This window comes from Typopeltis vanoorti, chromosome 14 (genome assembly GCF_054136105.1).
Source record: "Typopeltis vanoorti isolate ZY-2024b chromosome 14, IOZ_Tvanoo_1.0, whole genome shotgun sequence".
Classification (NCBI taxonomy): Eukaryota; Metazoa; Arthropoda; class Arachnida; order Uropygi; family Thelyphonidae; genus Typopeltis; species Typopeltis vanoorti.
In genome coordinates this window covers 63,488,642-63,505,645 of record NC_143562.1, presented here as the reverse complement: position 1 = coordinate 63,505,645, position 17,004 = coordinate 63,488,642, and the positions used below count along the sequence as shown (strand labels likewise).

Sequence of the window (17,004 nt, the reverse complement as noted above, 5' to 3'; positions counted from 1 at the left end):
CAAGTTATTTTATAAACTTGGTTATTTTAACTCCTAATCCCAAGTATGCAAACAGTTAAGTTTGTGCCTGAAACAGAGTTCAAGTCTAAAGATGGTACAACACCAGGGCAACTCATTGTAAAGGTGGGTAAAGCTGTGTTGTCAGCATCCAGGAATGCATTAGCAGAGCTAATCTCAGGTGGTATGGTCATTTAAACAGAATGGGAGAAAAAAGATTAGCAAAACAAGTGTTCTCTGTCAAGTTGGCAGGAAAACGACCCAAAGGAAGACCAAGATATAGGTGGATTGATACGGTACAAAGTGCCTTAGACGATAGAAATATAAGATCTGATAATGTTGGAGTCTTGACAAGTAACAGACTGATTTGGAGGAAAATTGTAGATAGGAAGTTAGTAATGATGTAATTTTTTCATGTAGTACTGTCATATCCTGTACACCCCTTGAGGGTACATGGCAGGAATTTGATGATGATGATGATGTAAAGCACATCTCACTAGAAGATGTATACTGCAGTGCATTATGGGTGGGGTCACTACCCATAATGCATTTACCCACCTTTACAATGAGTTGCCCTGGTGTTGTACCATCTTTAGACTTGAATTCTGTTTCAGTTGCAAACTTAATTGTTTGCATATTTGGGATTAGGAGTTAAAATAACCAAGTTTATAAAATAACTTGGTTATCCTAATATACAATATCCCCAAGTTAAATAATTTATTACACACACATATATATACATATATATATATACTTGCAAGTTTAATATTGAACTAAAGGAATCCATTTAATTGATTGATTGAATTAAAAATTTATTTTATTGAAAACGACAACTGCAATTTAATTTAAATGCATATAATGATGAAAAACACATTTTTTCTGGCACAGTTCAACCATGTGAAATTTATTGTTTCCAAGTCAAGTGCTGTAACTATTACACGTAACAGCAGCTCACTTTTATCACTTCAATTGAAACAAAAACCAGAAGTGTGTCATGAAGTGGAGCATGCATGGAGTGAAAAGAATCCCGTGTGTTGTTGCGAGGAGATTTTTGGAACTTGAAAGCAGATATTTATGAAGTATTTCATATAGAAGAAATATGTTTGAAAGCTATCAATTGTTATGTTATGACATGAAGACAGAACAACCATTATGGGAGGGAAGAGGATACGGCAGATTGAGTTTTTAATTACCATGTACAATCTTTCAATATAGAAAGAAAAATAAAGTTCTGAACCTTAAAGGAGATAAAAGGCAGAAAGAAATTGAAGATGATTGGCTTACATTATGACTTGTAGAAAAAACTGGCAACTAAAATTGCAGCTGTTTCAACAATTCTATAAAAGAGAATGGTGTGGTATTCAAATTAAGAATTTCAGATCCAAAAGTTTCACTTCTAACTCTCTGGAAATAAAACTTCTCTAATGAATTTGTTGGGAGTCACCCAAGATATGATCAAATAACTTGACAATGAATGACAAGTTTTAAGAAAAAACAAGTATAACCCCGTGTGGTGCCAGGATAAGAATAGCTCCACGCCCACGCATGTCGTATGAGGTGACTAAAATGGGTACCCAGAGAGGGAAAATGGATGGTAGTGCTCTAGCCAATGAAGTTTTAACTGAGGCTCGGCTATTGCTGTTACCCTCCTGCCATGATCAGAGCTTATAGCTCAATAACACCCTTTCCACATACATTTTCTTCAATCAGATGAAGGGATAAAAAGTCAAGGACTCAGTCCATCTCCCCCCCCCCAAAAAAAAGTATAAAGCATGCAAAATATATATATTTTTTTTTAATGCATTTACAACAAGGACGAAAATTCACTCACCACTTGTTTCTGTTTACCTGCCTGTGGAAAATAGGAAAGTGGATTTCTGGGTCCTTGATTATTATTATTATTATTTTCCTGACCTCCATTGAGTCACAAGGCTTATCGTGGGAGGTCAACACAAAGTCTATCATACCACTCTTCAAAATCATCCACAGCTTGAGCATTCACCACCTTCTAAGGCGAGGCAATCCATGCTCCTACAACTCTGCATGTCATAAACTTACTTCTTACTCTTTTACTCACCACCTCCTTTTGCAACTTCCAGAGATGGTCCCTCTCCAAGGTTACTTCATCTCTTTCAAATCCCAGAGACCTGATCTGAGCACAAAAATCCAGATGTGGTGTGACCAAAGCTTTATACAATGGGATCAAAACACTTCCCTTGTGGTTAATGTTCTCCTCAACATTGCCAAAATTCTCTGCAATATCTTCACAACTTTTGCAATATGTCTTCAGAACTTCAAATCTCTATCCACGATCACCTCAAGATCCCTTCCTCCCCCCTTCCACTTCTTGCAGTATAACTCCACAAGTGAGTATGAAGCATCCTATCTGGGAATCCCAAATTTTAAAACCTTACATTTAGTTGTGTTAAACTGACATCCCCATTCATTTTCTGATCTTTCCAGCTTATTCAAATCCTCTTGAAGATCCAAAACATCAGCACTATTACTAATAACCCTCCCAAGCTTCACCTGAAAACAACTGAACATCTCTCTGTAGTCTTATGACAATATATTGCTGATAGATTGAACAGCAGTGGTCCCAGAATTGAACTCTGTGGAACTCCACTTGTAACCTTCCTATTCCCTGATACTGCTCCCTAGTATACAACTCTATGATATCTATCAGAGCTAGTCACCAAGCCAGTCCACTAACCAGATATTCAAAAACATATGATGCAACTTAAAAATCAACTTGTCATGTGGCACCCTGTCAAATGCCTTGAGAAAAAAAAAAAAAAGAGTTGTACACCTTATCCTCATCCACTGCTCTTGTTATTCTACTGTAAAAGGTAACCAGATTACTAAAACAAGAGCACTCTTTAACAAATCCATGCTAGCCTGCATAAATATATACCCTCATCAATTCTGTATATGATTCTTACCAATTTCTCCAAAATCTTAACAACTAAGTACAAAACAGCCTATAGTTTTGATACCGCTATTCTACCACCTTTATGCAATGGTACTATCTTACACTACTTCCACACTCTCCAAGAACTTGCCCTATTGCAAGAGCAAGACTTACATTAAACAGCCATAACTTGGCTGTTTAATGTAAGTCTTAGTTAATTCCATAGCACATTCCTTTAAAACACATGGTGAAAGTCCATCTACTCTCCCTGCCTTATTGACATTTAGCATACTCAGTATTCCGAATACATCCTCTTCATTCACTTCTAATACTTCACCACTCATTATCCTTCTAGCAATAAAGCCTTTAGTACCAGGATGTAACACTAATAAAGTGATCATTAAATAGCTCAACTATGTCATCTGCTTTGGTCACCCGATTCCCATCTCCACCCAGCAAGATAATTCATCCACTATCATTTTACCTCCTAGATGAGTAGTTCTTGTAGATAAGCTTATACATTGGTTAAACATAACTTCTAATTTTTTAGAAAATGACAATGTAAACTAGACTGATTATAAAAACTTTAATTAATAACTACTTATATTTTGGCAATGTTACATTGCCATATTCAGTGATCATAAAACGATGGTATGTGCAGCAGGCACTCACACTAAGCAAATGAGGCTGTAGAAAGGCAACAGAAGTCGGTTCTAGAGTCCTAAATGGTGCCCCTTAGTGGACCAAATTGGGTTGTCTTGGCCGTTGGGCTGACGATCTTAGAATGTATATGCTTCTCAAATTTGGGACAGTGGGGCAGTCTCATGCATCCAAGTTTATTGAGGCTTGAAAAGATTTTCAGAGCTGAGGCAGATTCAAGGAATAGTCTTTCATACTTGTACTTGCTGCAGTGTAATAAAGTGGCCTTCTTCTGGCATATCCTGTGGTAGGTGTCCAAAGCATGGAACCTGGTAGGTCTAGGGCAAGTGACTTGTCTTGGTGGAGCAGATAAGAGATACCAATTTCTTATGTGGTTTGTAACTGGTTATGAGGTCATATTTCCTTAGGATCTTTGTTAATTTTTTGGATTACCCTGAATATATGGAATAGTGATAGATTTAGAGTAATCTCTGCTTTGAAAGAGGAGTTGTGGTTACCTGGTTTTAATATTGTTTGAGGGGGGGGGAGTTGTAACCATTGGCTAAGGTATTAAGGATATGGTCAAGTTCATCAGTTAGCACACTTATCTGAACTAATAAATTTTGCTGTTATACAGGATTTTTATAATTCCATATTGTTGGGGGAGGTGACTGCATCTACCTATATGTCTAGGTTTTTTATAAATGGAGAAAGCTAGGAATCCATCAGGCTGGCATGTAATCAGGGTCTAGGAAAGGGAGACTGCTGTTGTTTTCCCTTATCCAAGGTAAAACAGATTCTGAGGTGTTGACTGTTTAAGTGTGTTGTGAAATTATGAAGTATATCCAGGTCATGCAGCCAAATGGAGAACACATCATCCACATAGCATAGTCAGATAGTGGGTTTTGGGGCAGAGTTTAAGGCTTTTTCTTCAAAAGTTTCTATAAAAGGGATGGAAAGAGAGTAGAGAATCCATGGCTGTCCCCTCTGTTGAATTTTCCTTGCCAAATGAAATAGCCAAAGTTCATTGTGAACTGAAATAGGGCTGAGATATTGGCAGAGATGTAGTGAGGCTATGGCCAATATGGCCCTGGTCATAGACGCTAATTTTACATAGGTGCAAAAAATGAGATTTTTAAAGTTTTTTTTTTTTTTTTAGAACACCGCAATTTTCTTTCCTGGCCATAGGCGCCAAAATTCCTCACGACGTCTCTGGATATTAGGAGAAAATTTGGCTTAGATAAGGTCTAGGGTTTGAGTGGGACATTGGTGAATAAAGAGGAGACATGAAAACTGTCCCCTATGTCAGTGGGTTGGAGTATGAGGTTTTCTATACTAGCTTTAAAGTGGGCTGAGTTTATTTTATGTGTGAAGGTGTGTTGCCAGTATATTGTTTCAGCACTTTGGCTAACTGTTTGGATAATTTGTATGTGAGGGAATCAATTCCATTCACAATGGGACATAATGGTCCATTTTGCTTATGGATTTTTGGTAGTCAATATATTAGGAACAAGAAGGAAGAATTTTTGGCCTTGGTTGGCATTTCAAGACCACAGGTTACTGGCATTAGTGAAACATGGCTGACAGAAGATGACACAGCTAGTGGGATTAAATGTGAGGGGTATGGTGTGTTCAGGAGTGACAGGGAGAATAAAATGGGGGGAGGAGTATTATTGATGATAGCTGATGAGCTACAGCCAAGGAGAATAGAAGTGGAACTGCAGGATAGAGAAAAGAGCACATTTGAGGCTATTCGGTGCGAGATTGAAACTAGCAGAACAAAATATACAGTTGGGTGCTGCTATAGACCAGGTGATGGAATAGATGGTGGAGATAGTATGCATAAGCAAATAGAAGAAATGAGTGGAAGGAGGGTAATTATTATGGGAGATTTCAACTATGGTAACATTGATTAGAAGGAGGAGAGGACACATGGGAGGAAGGAATTGGATCTTATGCAGTTATTAATGGGTAACTATCTGCGAAAGCATGTAATGGAAAATACTAGGGGTCAGAGAGTGCTTGACCTAGTAATTGCATCTGAGAATTTGGCTGTAACGAATAAGATCACATTGCCACCAATTGGTGAGAGTGATCATAGGGTCTTGACTTGGGAGGTGGCTAAAGGTGTGGAATTTACAATTAAGACAAGGTACATGTGGAATTATCAGGCTGGTAAGTATGACAAGCTTAGGAGTTTGATTGGTTCAGTGCCATGGCATGTACAACTGCAAGGGCTAGAAGTTGATAGTGCATGGGAGGCGGTTAAGAAGTGTTTGCATGAAGCAATGGCTGACTGTATACCTAGAGTCTGAATAATAAATCAAGTAGGGGTTAAATGGATGAATAACACCATTAAGCTTGAGCTGCAAAAAAATATACAACTATGGAGGGAATTTAAGGAGAAAAATGACCGGCAGGCACATGAACGGTATAAAGTGCAAGCCAGAAGGGTAACGAGTGTGGTAAGAAAAGCAAAAAAGGATTATGAAAGAACATTGGCCATGCAGGCTAAAGAGAATCCCAAACAGTTTTTTCGATATGTTGCAAGTAAAAGAAAAAATGTATATGGCAGAATGATTTTAAAGAATGCCAATGGTAGGGAGGTAACCGAATCAGTTGATATAGTTGAATTACTGAGTGAGCATTTTGCAAGAATATATCATCCAGGTGGTGACATTGCAGAAATGAATGAACCAATAGATTATACGGGAATTGTGGTGAATGAAGTGGAGGTGAGTAGTCTATTGCAAAACCTCAACGTCAATACATCTGTGGGATTGGATGATATACCAGCTCGTGTCGTACGTGAAGCGGCTAAAAAATTGTCAGTACCCATGACCATTTTGTTTAATTTGAGTCTCAGGTCTGGGTTAGTCCCGAGGGGATGGAAAGAGGGGAAATAGTTCCACTGCATAAAGGAGGTTCCAAGACTGCTGTTCTAAATTACTGACCAATTAGCATATCAGGAATCATTGTCAAGGTCTTAAAGAAATTAGTCAAGAGAAGAATACAGGATTGGATAGATGAAAATGGGATACTGTATGGGGGGAAAACATGGTTTTGTGAAGGGTAGATCATGCCTCAGTAACTTGCTCACGTTTTATAACACAGTGACAGCTGAACTGGATAAGGGTAATGAGTTTACAGTGATTATACTGGACATTGCCAAGGCCTTTGACAGGATACCATATGTAACTCTAATCAGTAAACTGGAGCAGATGGGGATGGATATAAGGTTGGTGAGATGGATAGGAGGGTGGTTGATGGAGAGATACCAGAGAGTGATTTATTCAGGAGTTGAGTTCAAAAGACGGCTTGTGACTAGTGATGTGCCGCAGGGTTCTATTCTTGGACCACTACTTTTCAATTTGTTCATTAACGATATAGGAAAGGATCTGAGAGGAAGTGTTCACTTGTTTGCTGATGATGCAAAGTTGGGTAGAGCAATTGTGAGTGCACAGGATGTCAAAATTTTGCAAGATGATTTGGATTGTTTGGAGGAGTGGGCTAAGGAAAATGGATGTCAATTTAATGTGGAAGTGTAAGGTTATGCATTTTGGGGTGAAAAGATTAGCAGCAATATATCACATTGGTGGAACCGTACTCCATGAGATTGATGAGGGCAGGAATTTGGGAGTGTTGGTGGATAGGGAGTTGAAGTTTAGGGGGCACATTGCAAAAGTGGCTAAATCAGCTCATCAAATCACTTCTGAAAAATACTTTAACAAGCAGAGACAAACAAGTTATTGTTCCTCTGTATCGAATCTTGATAAGACCCCATCTAGACTACTGTACCAGATATGGGTGCCAGGGTTTTTTCTTGATGGGGAGGAGGTGGAGAGGATCCAGAGACGAGTGACCAAGATGATAACAGGTCTGTGGAATGAACCTTATGAGAACAGGTTGAAGATTTGTAGATTGCAAAAATTGGTTGATAGGCAGAAAAGGGGTGATATGATTGAGACATTCAAATTACTGAAGGGTTTCTATAAGATTAATCCAGAAGATATTTTTGAGAATAGGACTGGTGGTGGGAGGACTAGGGGGTCATACATGGAAGCTGGGCAAGAATGTGGTTAGCAGGGGTGTTAGAGCTAGGTTTTTTACTTAGAGAGAGGTGAATGAGTGGAATAAGCTGCCAGAGTCTGTTGTGAGTGCTATGACCGTGAATGAGTTCAAGGCAAGGTATAATAGATACCGTTTGAATGTCGAATAGTTCTTGACATGATGTTAGGGCCTCCCTCAACGAGTCTGTCGACTCCTTGGAGTTGCTCGAAATAATAATATATTTGTGTGTGTGTGGGGGGGGTGTCTGTCATTTCCACAGGCCAAGAGGTAACCTTCTTAAGGAGCCTATGGAGTGTTCTGTTTGTGTGCTAGTGGGATCATATTCTACAAGGAGGTATAGAACGATCTAAAAGTAAAAAAGGCAAGCTTACCTGTGTAAACTGATTAGTTTAAAACCACAGTGGCATCTCACTTATCTGCTTTGGTAATTACTATTTTTTTTTTTACTTTTCATTTCTTGCAGAGCTTCAAATTCTTTTTTTATAGGTTGCTTTTTGGTGGTTTGACTTGGGTGAGAACACTGCCTACATCTAGCTACATCCAACTGGCTACATCCAACCATATTGCGAACAACATCATCAGATGTTGTTCGCAATATGGTTGGAAAGGCTGCAGATACCTCATTCTATTTGTATCATTATTTCTTCAGCAGGGATCTTTGTAGGTGATATTACGAAGTTGTGGCCATGTTCAAGTGTGCTAATTGCTTCAGGGTAAGGGATAATAGGTTTATTATTGTGTTAGTAGGTAGTTGAGGTTTCGAAGCAGAGTTCTTTTGTAGACTTTCAAATTTTTTAATGTGCCGACATTGTATTCTTTGAAATTCTTTTGGTGCTGAAGCATTTGTCGGAAAGGATCATTCTGACGTTCAGTGTAGTAGCAAGCTTTATTTCTAGTGCAGAATAGCTTCTTTGGTGAACATGGGTGGTGTAGAAGATTTGCTCATATAGAAGAGTGAAGCTAGTGCATCTGTAAATGCACAAAGGATCACAAAACAATGATATGTGCATGCAGGCACTCACACTAAGCAAATGAGGCTGAAGAAAGGTAACAGAAATCAGTCCTAGTGTCCTAAATGGTGTCCCTCTAGTGGGCTAAATTGGGTTGTCTTGGCTGATGGGCTGACTATCTTAGAATGAGACTGTCCCAAATTTGGGAAGCATACATTCTAAGATAGTCAGCCCATCAGCCAAACCTAACTGACCTGGAGTATACCAGGTCCCATGTAGTTGCAAACTGTCCTACTATGGCCAAACAGGCAGGATAGTCAATATCAGGAAATCAGAACACAAGTTATGTTCTTGGTGGAACCAGACTACATCCAGTTACACCAGTACAGCCACTCAGGACTTGCTGACCATGTTTTGGACACCCACCACAGGATACACTGGAAGAAGGCTACTTTATTACATAACAGCAAGTACAAGTATGATAGACTATTCCTTGAATCTGCCTCAGCTCTGAAAAATTTTCCACACCTCAACAAATTTGGGTGCATGAGACTCAGATAACCCGAACCACTCTCCAAACACCCTAGATCTCTTCCTTACCAATGACCCTTCCAAATGCACAGTGAATGTAGTGGGCCCACTAGGTAATTCTAACCACAATCTAGTGCTCATCTCCTCCCCCATACAAGAGTAGTTTGGCATTATAACAGTGCCAAGTGGAACATCTTCCACGACTTCTATGCCTCATTCCCATAATTGGGCTATTGTTTTCAACCATCCAACCCAAACATATGCACCTAACTCAGAGGCCTAGCTAGAGGGGGTGGGCGGTCCACCCCAGACGGCACTTTGAACATTTTTGAACTTTTGCAGTTAATTCTAAAATACAATCTCAAGAACTCAGTTCCAACTATTGTAATACTACAGCGAATTTTCCTCACAATTGCTGTAAGTGTTGCTAGTTGTGAGAGGAGTTTTTCTAAATAAAATTGATTAAGAATTACCTACATTACTATGAAATAGATTTCGACAATGTCATTGACAATTTTGCTAACAGAAAAGCAAGAAAAATAACATTTTAGAATGTTGAAATTAAAGTTTTACTTCAAAAATAAACATAGTGTTTTAATTTATTTCCCTATACGTCGTTTTGAACTTTTTGTAGTATTTTTGGTATGTATTGAGAAGGGTGGCAAATTCAGGAACCATCCCGAGCGGCTAAAGCTCTAGCTACACCACTGACCTAACTTATCACCAAAGTAATCCTCACTGGAATGGAAACATACATTCCCCACACTACTCTGAACTGCCATTCCTTAACTAAACCCTGGTTCTCCAAAAGATGTGCCAAAGCTTTACAAATGAAAAACCAAACAAACCATAACTGGCTCAAATCAAGAACTCCATCCTCCTTTAGAGCTTATACTCAAGCCTGAAAGAGGGGGAAAAAAAACAATGTTTCCAAAACAGAGTTCGAAAGAAAACAAAAGCAGGAAACTAGCAGCCGAGGGTTTGGTCTCTTGCTGAAGCAATTGGTTGTAACTTCTGCCCAACACCATTCCCACTCTCCTATCATACCCAGATGGCTCCATTGCATCATTACCCACAGAAAAAGCCAATCTCCTGGCTTCACACTTTGCTTCCAATGCATGCATAACTGACAATGGTAAATCTCCTCCAACCATTCAAGATGCCCAACATATGCCCTATATCCTTTTGTCAGAAAGAGATCAGAAAATTACTGCCCAAATGAGACACAAAAACAGTCTCCTGGTCCTGTTGGCATTCCTCCTATTATCCTGAAAGTTTGTGCACCATAACTGACTCCTATCCTATGTTGCCTGTATATGCTCTCTTACTCCACTGGTATCTATCCCACAGCCTGGAAGTTCCTATGTTCAACCCGTTTCCAAGAAGAGTGACAAGTCAATGCCATTCAACTACTGCCCTATCGCACTCATCTAGTCCTGCCTAAGTAATGGAGAAAAAGTCATCAATTCTCAACTCTTACACTACCTTGAAGGCACCCAACTAATAAATGACTGCCATTATGGATTCCATTGCTGCCAATCAACAGGATATCTGCTCACATATGTCACCCATCTCTGGACAAATGCCATGGAGAAGTTTGGCAAATCTCAAGTGGTTGCACTTGAGATCTCCGAAGCTTTTGACCAGGTCTGGCACAAAGGCTTATTAAGCAAACTACCATCGTTTGCTTAGTAAACGATGGTAGTTTAGTCTGTCTCAGGACTTCTGTAGTTTGATTGCCAGCTTTCTGTCTGGAAGCACACTATGTGTGATGGTGGATGGTTAGTTGTCCTCTCATCATTTCACTAATGCCAAGGTTCCACAAGGTTCTGTCCTCTCACCAACACTCCTTCCTGCCATATATATCAATGACCTACTTCCATTGATCTCCAACTCAAAGCACAGTTTTGTAGAACACAGCACATTGTACTCCTCACTTTCATTTGATAAACCTTACTCTACACAACTCGCTTGAACCTACAGAACATTAACCCCCCCCCCCTTTCAATTCCGATCTCCAAACCATCCTCCAATGGGGTTCAGATAATCTTGTCAATTTCAATGCTAATAAAATCCAGTTCTGTCTTATTTCTCATAAAAAGAACCATTTTATCACTATTATTTTTTGACAACACCCAAATTTCCAGACAATTTGAGATTTCTCTTCTTGGAATTACCCTAACATCAAGCCTCTCCTGGCATAAACACATCACAACCATTGAATGAAGAATCCACAGCTTCTAAAAAACTAGGATTTCTCTTTTGCTCAAGATATTACTTCACCCCTGAACAGCTTTTAATTATACAAATCACAAATCCATCCAGCTATTGAATACTGCTCTCACATATGGAGTGGGGGACCCCTAAAAGTTCCCTCAAAATGCTTGACTCAATACAGAGGAAAGCAATTAGACATTAATGATCCATCTCATACCAACTCACCCCCCCACTTACGCACAGACGTTTAGTTTCGCAATATGCGTATTCTACAAATATTTCCATGGGAAATGTTCATCTGAAATAGCATCAATAATTCCCCCACTTAGTACTAAGCTCATTGGAACATGTACAGCTGCTGCTCAACATCCATTCACAGTGCACCTTGAAACTCACAAAGCAAGTTTCTTTTCCTCCTCCTTCATCCTTGCAACTCTTGTATTGTGGAACAGTCTCCCCCCTGTTGTGTTTCCAAAGGAATATAATCTTTTAAAATCAAATGTAAACAAGTTTCTCCTTTCCCAACCTACTACCCATATAAGGTACTAATGTGCCTTATATGGGTAGTAGGTTGGGGAAAAAAAAAAGAATTAAGGTTATACAATTGCTTAAACAAAATGGGCAATGACAGACAAAAGTATCTGAAGTAAAAAGTATGAGGAAGACCAAGACATAGGTGGATTGATGACAGTTTGGTATGAATCATTAACCAATCAAAATGTAAAGCCATTCTAATCATTTATATGACAAATAGAATGATTTGGAAAAAAGCTGATAAGATAAATCATAAAATATTGTATTCGATTATCATATTTACTATTCACTCATTTAGGATATACATTAGAATGTAACCATAAAAATTACAGAAAATATATGAGTGAGATTTGCTAATTACAAAATGATCAGCATGCACTATGGCAGCACTTCCCAAACTGTGGGCCGCGGCCCCCTTGCGGGCCGTAGGTTTTGTTGAGGGGAGGCCGTGAAATAATGAAAACAAACTTAAAATGTTGAAAGTTTATTTTTCACTTGGTTAGAGTATAATAAAATTAGTTTAATCCTTTATCCAAGTGTGAGCAAACAAAGTTTGCGCCTGAAGTATCTTCAGGACTAGGGTAAGGTGATACAACAACCAGGGCAACTCGTTGCAAAGGTGGAGAAAGCTACCAACACTCCTATCTCAGTATCTCCTATAATGCAAAACACATCTCCATGTGGATATGTTTAATGTTATGCATTAAGGGAAGGGCCACTACCCAGACTAGTTTCGACCTTTATTGAGGTCTCTTCAGTGGGAGCCAGGCCCTAGTGGAGATACCAGGCAGAAGCATTAGCAGATCATCTCTACCTATAGAGATGATCTGCTAGAGATCTCTACCTATAGCCCTGGTTGTTGTATCACCTTACCCTAGTCCTGAAGATACTTCAGGCGCAAACTTTGTTTGCTCACACTTGGATAAAGGATTAAACTAATTTTATTAAACTTAAAATGTTTTGAGACTAAGTAGATTTTTTTTATTTTAAAAGAAACGTATTTAACTTTTATTATTTATTATTTCTTTTTTGTTATTTTTTATATTTTAATGGAAAAATTCACACATTGGTGTTGGTTCACAAACTTTGCTTTCTGCGTATTTTGGCGCTTAATGAATATTAGTAAATATTGCTTATTCATATGTTTCATTTTAAAGCCATGGTTAATTATATTTACTTCGAATGCTCTCCAGGGAAGCTCCAACTCTTCCTGTTCGTAATCAGGGACTGTTGATATTGATTTTATATACATATCAAAACTCGTTTTATATTATCACTGTCATCTGAGCTGGTTTTCTGTTACCAATAAAAGTTTCGCATATACTTCACACATGAAGAAAAGCTTAAACAAGTTCATGTGGGGAGATAGTAACTCGCTTGCAGTGGTAAACAACACACCTAACAGCCACTATACTACAGAGGCAATAAAAACAAGTACTTTTATTATGCCAGTGAATAAGGTATGAGGAGTCTGTGTAATATATTTCTCAACAAATAGTGCAATTAGAGACAACTGGGATAAAAACACACTAATTAATGAATCACATGTCCCCTCATACAGAAACTATTCTGTATAGACTGAAACAAAACCATATGTTGCATGGACAAACACAGTATCTAACTAAAAACTATTGTTATTAATTAGATGTGTGCGAGTTCGATTTCCCAAGGCAGCAATAAAATTCAACCGAACGTGTTAAAATTCGTAAAAGTGTTAAAACTAAGCAATATATATATATATATAATGAATGTTATGGCAGTTTCACATATGGAATTCGGTTGAAGAGAGTTAGCATTTCAACTCAATTGTCAGCTATGCTTTTATCTTTTGGTTGCGTGATCTTTTGTTAATACCGCACCAATCATATGCACGTTTTAATAACCTGCCTTTGCTGTCTGTTTCGTGTTAGGCTTAATTACCGTAAAGGGAGAAAAGTCACAAAAGAGAAAAATGTTCCTGGTCCGGGGATTCCCTTATTCAGGTAATATTCACTAATTTCATGTTATCAGTCTGTGGTGTGCCAGTATCGGTAAGTGGTGATATTATTTGATCTATTCTACGTTCAAAAAAATAACCTTGAGATGGATAAATGGCTGATAAAAAATAAAAAAAAATCCTGCAAACAATCAGAAGCAGAACCAGACTAAAAAAAAACGACAGTATTTCATATTTTACCAGAACAGCCTGCATCGTCTTCAGAACCAACGGTAAGAGGCAAAAAATGTAATATATGCATTTGATTTTTGCAGTATTCGCTGTGTATGTTTTGTATTGAATATAAATACAATAAATGTTATAATAATATCTCTATTACGATTTTTTTCGAGGGGGGGGGGGTGAAATATTTTAATTTTTGCAAAGGGGGCCCTGACATCCAGAAGTTTGAGAAGCACTGCACTGTGGATTTCCAATATTAAATAATACTAACATTAAATATATTTCAAACTAAATGTTTCAAAATTTTTGTACCTGCATATGGAACCATTCCTAACACAGTTGGAGACAGCCCTTTGTAGAGAGCTCTGATGCCACCCTCCTGTGAAATCAAATAAAATTTCATCCATGAAAAGTGGAATCCAGCAAAGTTAAAATAACTAAGCTTCAAACAGCAAGTAGCTTAAATATTTTGCTCTGCTTAACAATAGTAAGCATATATTAGGGAGAGCAAAATTTTTTAAAAAAAATATATAACATTACAGTTGTTCTTTATTATAAGGATGTAAAGAGAACTTGAAGACTAGTAATAAATAAAATAAAGGCTTGCATTATATAACAGTTATGCTTTCACGTGTGATGTGAAACACATAGCACTCTTTACAGTTTTTTTTTTTTTAATTTTTTTAAAATACATCCAGAATAAAACATTGCTGATATGTGTATAAAAATACTGGAATAACAGATGCTTAAATGAATATCTATATATCTGAATATCTACCCATATACGGTACTAACGTACTATAGGTTGACCAGTGCCAACCTCTCATATATGGGCCCCAACATAATAAAAATAAATAAAAATAATAAAAGCACAAAAAAATAATTAAATAAAATAAAATAAAATAAAATAATAATATGATAAATTAAAGAACAAATTACATACACTTGTAACATGTCATCATCATCATGATTGTCAAGGATTTAGGGCTAGAGTGGCCTGTTCTGGCCTAAGAAATCATACATACAGAATTTCCAGTCATATGCAGTGGCAAACCCAGGGAGGGGTGTGCCACTCCCCCCCCCCCCACCCCCAACCAAAAAAAAAAAAAAAAAAAAAGAAAAAGGAAATAAACACTAGAAATTTTTCCAAAAATCATTTCCTAATTAAAATTAATTTTTTTTTTTATTTATGTTTGTCTTCTATTCTATACTGCTTATCAAGTATTGGTGATCACTGCAGATGCTCAGTCATAGGTCGCATGCAATGCGTAGTGTGTATTCATAAATCATCTACTCAACTCCCCCCCCCCCCCAAGATTAAATCCTGAAGTGCCACTGGTCACATGTGTAACACGTAATGATTGGAAATTCTGTATGTTTACAAGGGTGGTCTGAAAAGTTCTCGGCCTTGACCACAGGTGGCAACACTATCGACAAGATTTTTTTTCTAAGTTAGTACATCTGTCATAAGCATCCATGTGAAATTGCAAGTCATTCTATCAAGTAGTGTGTTTTATACAGCTGTCTGAAGCAAAAGTGTTGTCTGTATCCCTTGAAATGGATAAAATTGAGTATCATGCGGTTATAAAATTCTTCGTAAAAGAAGGTTTAATGGAAAAAGAAATTCGTTCGAAGTTCATGGACACTCTTCTCCTTCATTTTTGACAATTAATAAATGGGCTGTCGAGTTTAAACGTGGCTGTACCAGCCTTGAAGGCGATTCACGTGAAGGACATCCAAAAAGTGTAACAACAGCAGAAATCATCGATCAAGTGCACGATATGGTATTGGATGACTGGCAAGTCAAAGTGCCTGAAATTCCTGAGACTATAGGCATTTCAAAAGAACGTGTAGGATACATTTTGCATGAAGAATTGCAAATGAAAAAGCTTTGCGTAAGATGGGTACTGCACTTGCTCACAAAAATGCATGAAAATCTCTGAACAGTGCATGGAGCATTTTAACAAGAATAAAAGATTTTGTGCGTCGATTTATTACTATGGATGAGACATGGATTCACCATTACCCACCAGAATCAAAACATTGGACAGAAGCCAGTTGTTCAGCACCAAAGAAGACAAAGTCGGTTCCATCAGCAGGAAAGGTCATGGCATCAGTGTTTTGGGATGCTAAAAGGAATTTTGTTTATTAATCATCTTGAAAAGGGTAAAACAATAACCGGGGAATATTATTCCGATCTTTTAACCAGACTAGACAAAAAAATTCGCGAGAAAAGACCTGGTTTGCAGAATAAAAAAAATCATCTTTCATCAAAGGACAATGCACCTGCCCACAAAAGTGTTTTGGCAATGAAAAATTTAGGGATCTGCACTATGAATTGTTGAAACATCCATCCTATTCCCCAGATTTGGCCTCCCTCTGACTTCTATCTCTTCCCAAAACTGAAACTTCCTCACTGGTGTTATAAATGTTGTTTTCTTGGTTTATTATTTATTATAATTTAAGATTACATTATTTAGGTAGGGGACACTACTCTCTGGTTTCCCTTCATATGCCCTATCGATACTCAAACTATCTATCAGTTCTGTGGCCGTCACTTAGATTGACACGTGTGCGAATTCGATAAACAAAGAAACTGCCCCTGGATAGAGCCGATTCCTTTATGGAAAATCTGGAGCTGTCTCCTCGTTGGGTTCTGGAAAATTTGTTTATTAATGCTGCACCATCTAGAACCCTTAGATCAGAAAAAAGCTTCTTAAATCAAGGAGAGAACTCTAAGAATGACACGCAGTTATACAATTTATATAATAACAGTATCCAAGTTAGCTAAATCCCTTATTTTAAACTCTCATTGCAGTTGTGATCTCCCCAATTAATTAGTTCCACTCAGGTTCTACTTAATGAGTGGTGCATTGGATTCATTCATCAGGCAATTTGTTAGGTAAAAGAAAAAAGGTTTATTCATCAAACTATCACAATACAAATTTACAAAACTTGTCATATGACTAAAGTAAATCTTTCTCCTAAGTTAACAG

At 37.8% G+C, this 17,004-nt stretch overlaps 1 protein-coding gene across 1 annotated transcript in view; it reads right to left on the bottom strand.

Annotated features, from left to right (window-relative positions):
• Positions 1 to 17,004, bottom strand: part of LOC150099543 (mitochondrial coenzyme A transporter SLC25A16-like) — a 144,440-nt gene that overhangs the window by 51,941 nt on the left and 75,495 nt on the right. The window contains exon 6 of the mRNA XM_090404372.1: positions 14,321 to 14,387. Within this exon, the coding sequence (XP_090260498.1) occupies positions 14,321 to 14,387 (67 nt within the window). The remainder of the gene's footprint in view (positions 1 to 14,320; positions 14,388 to 17,004) is intronic.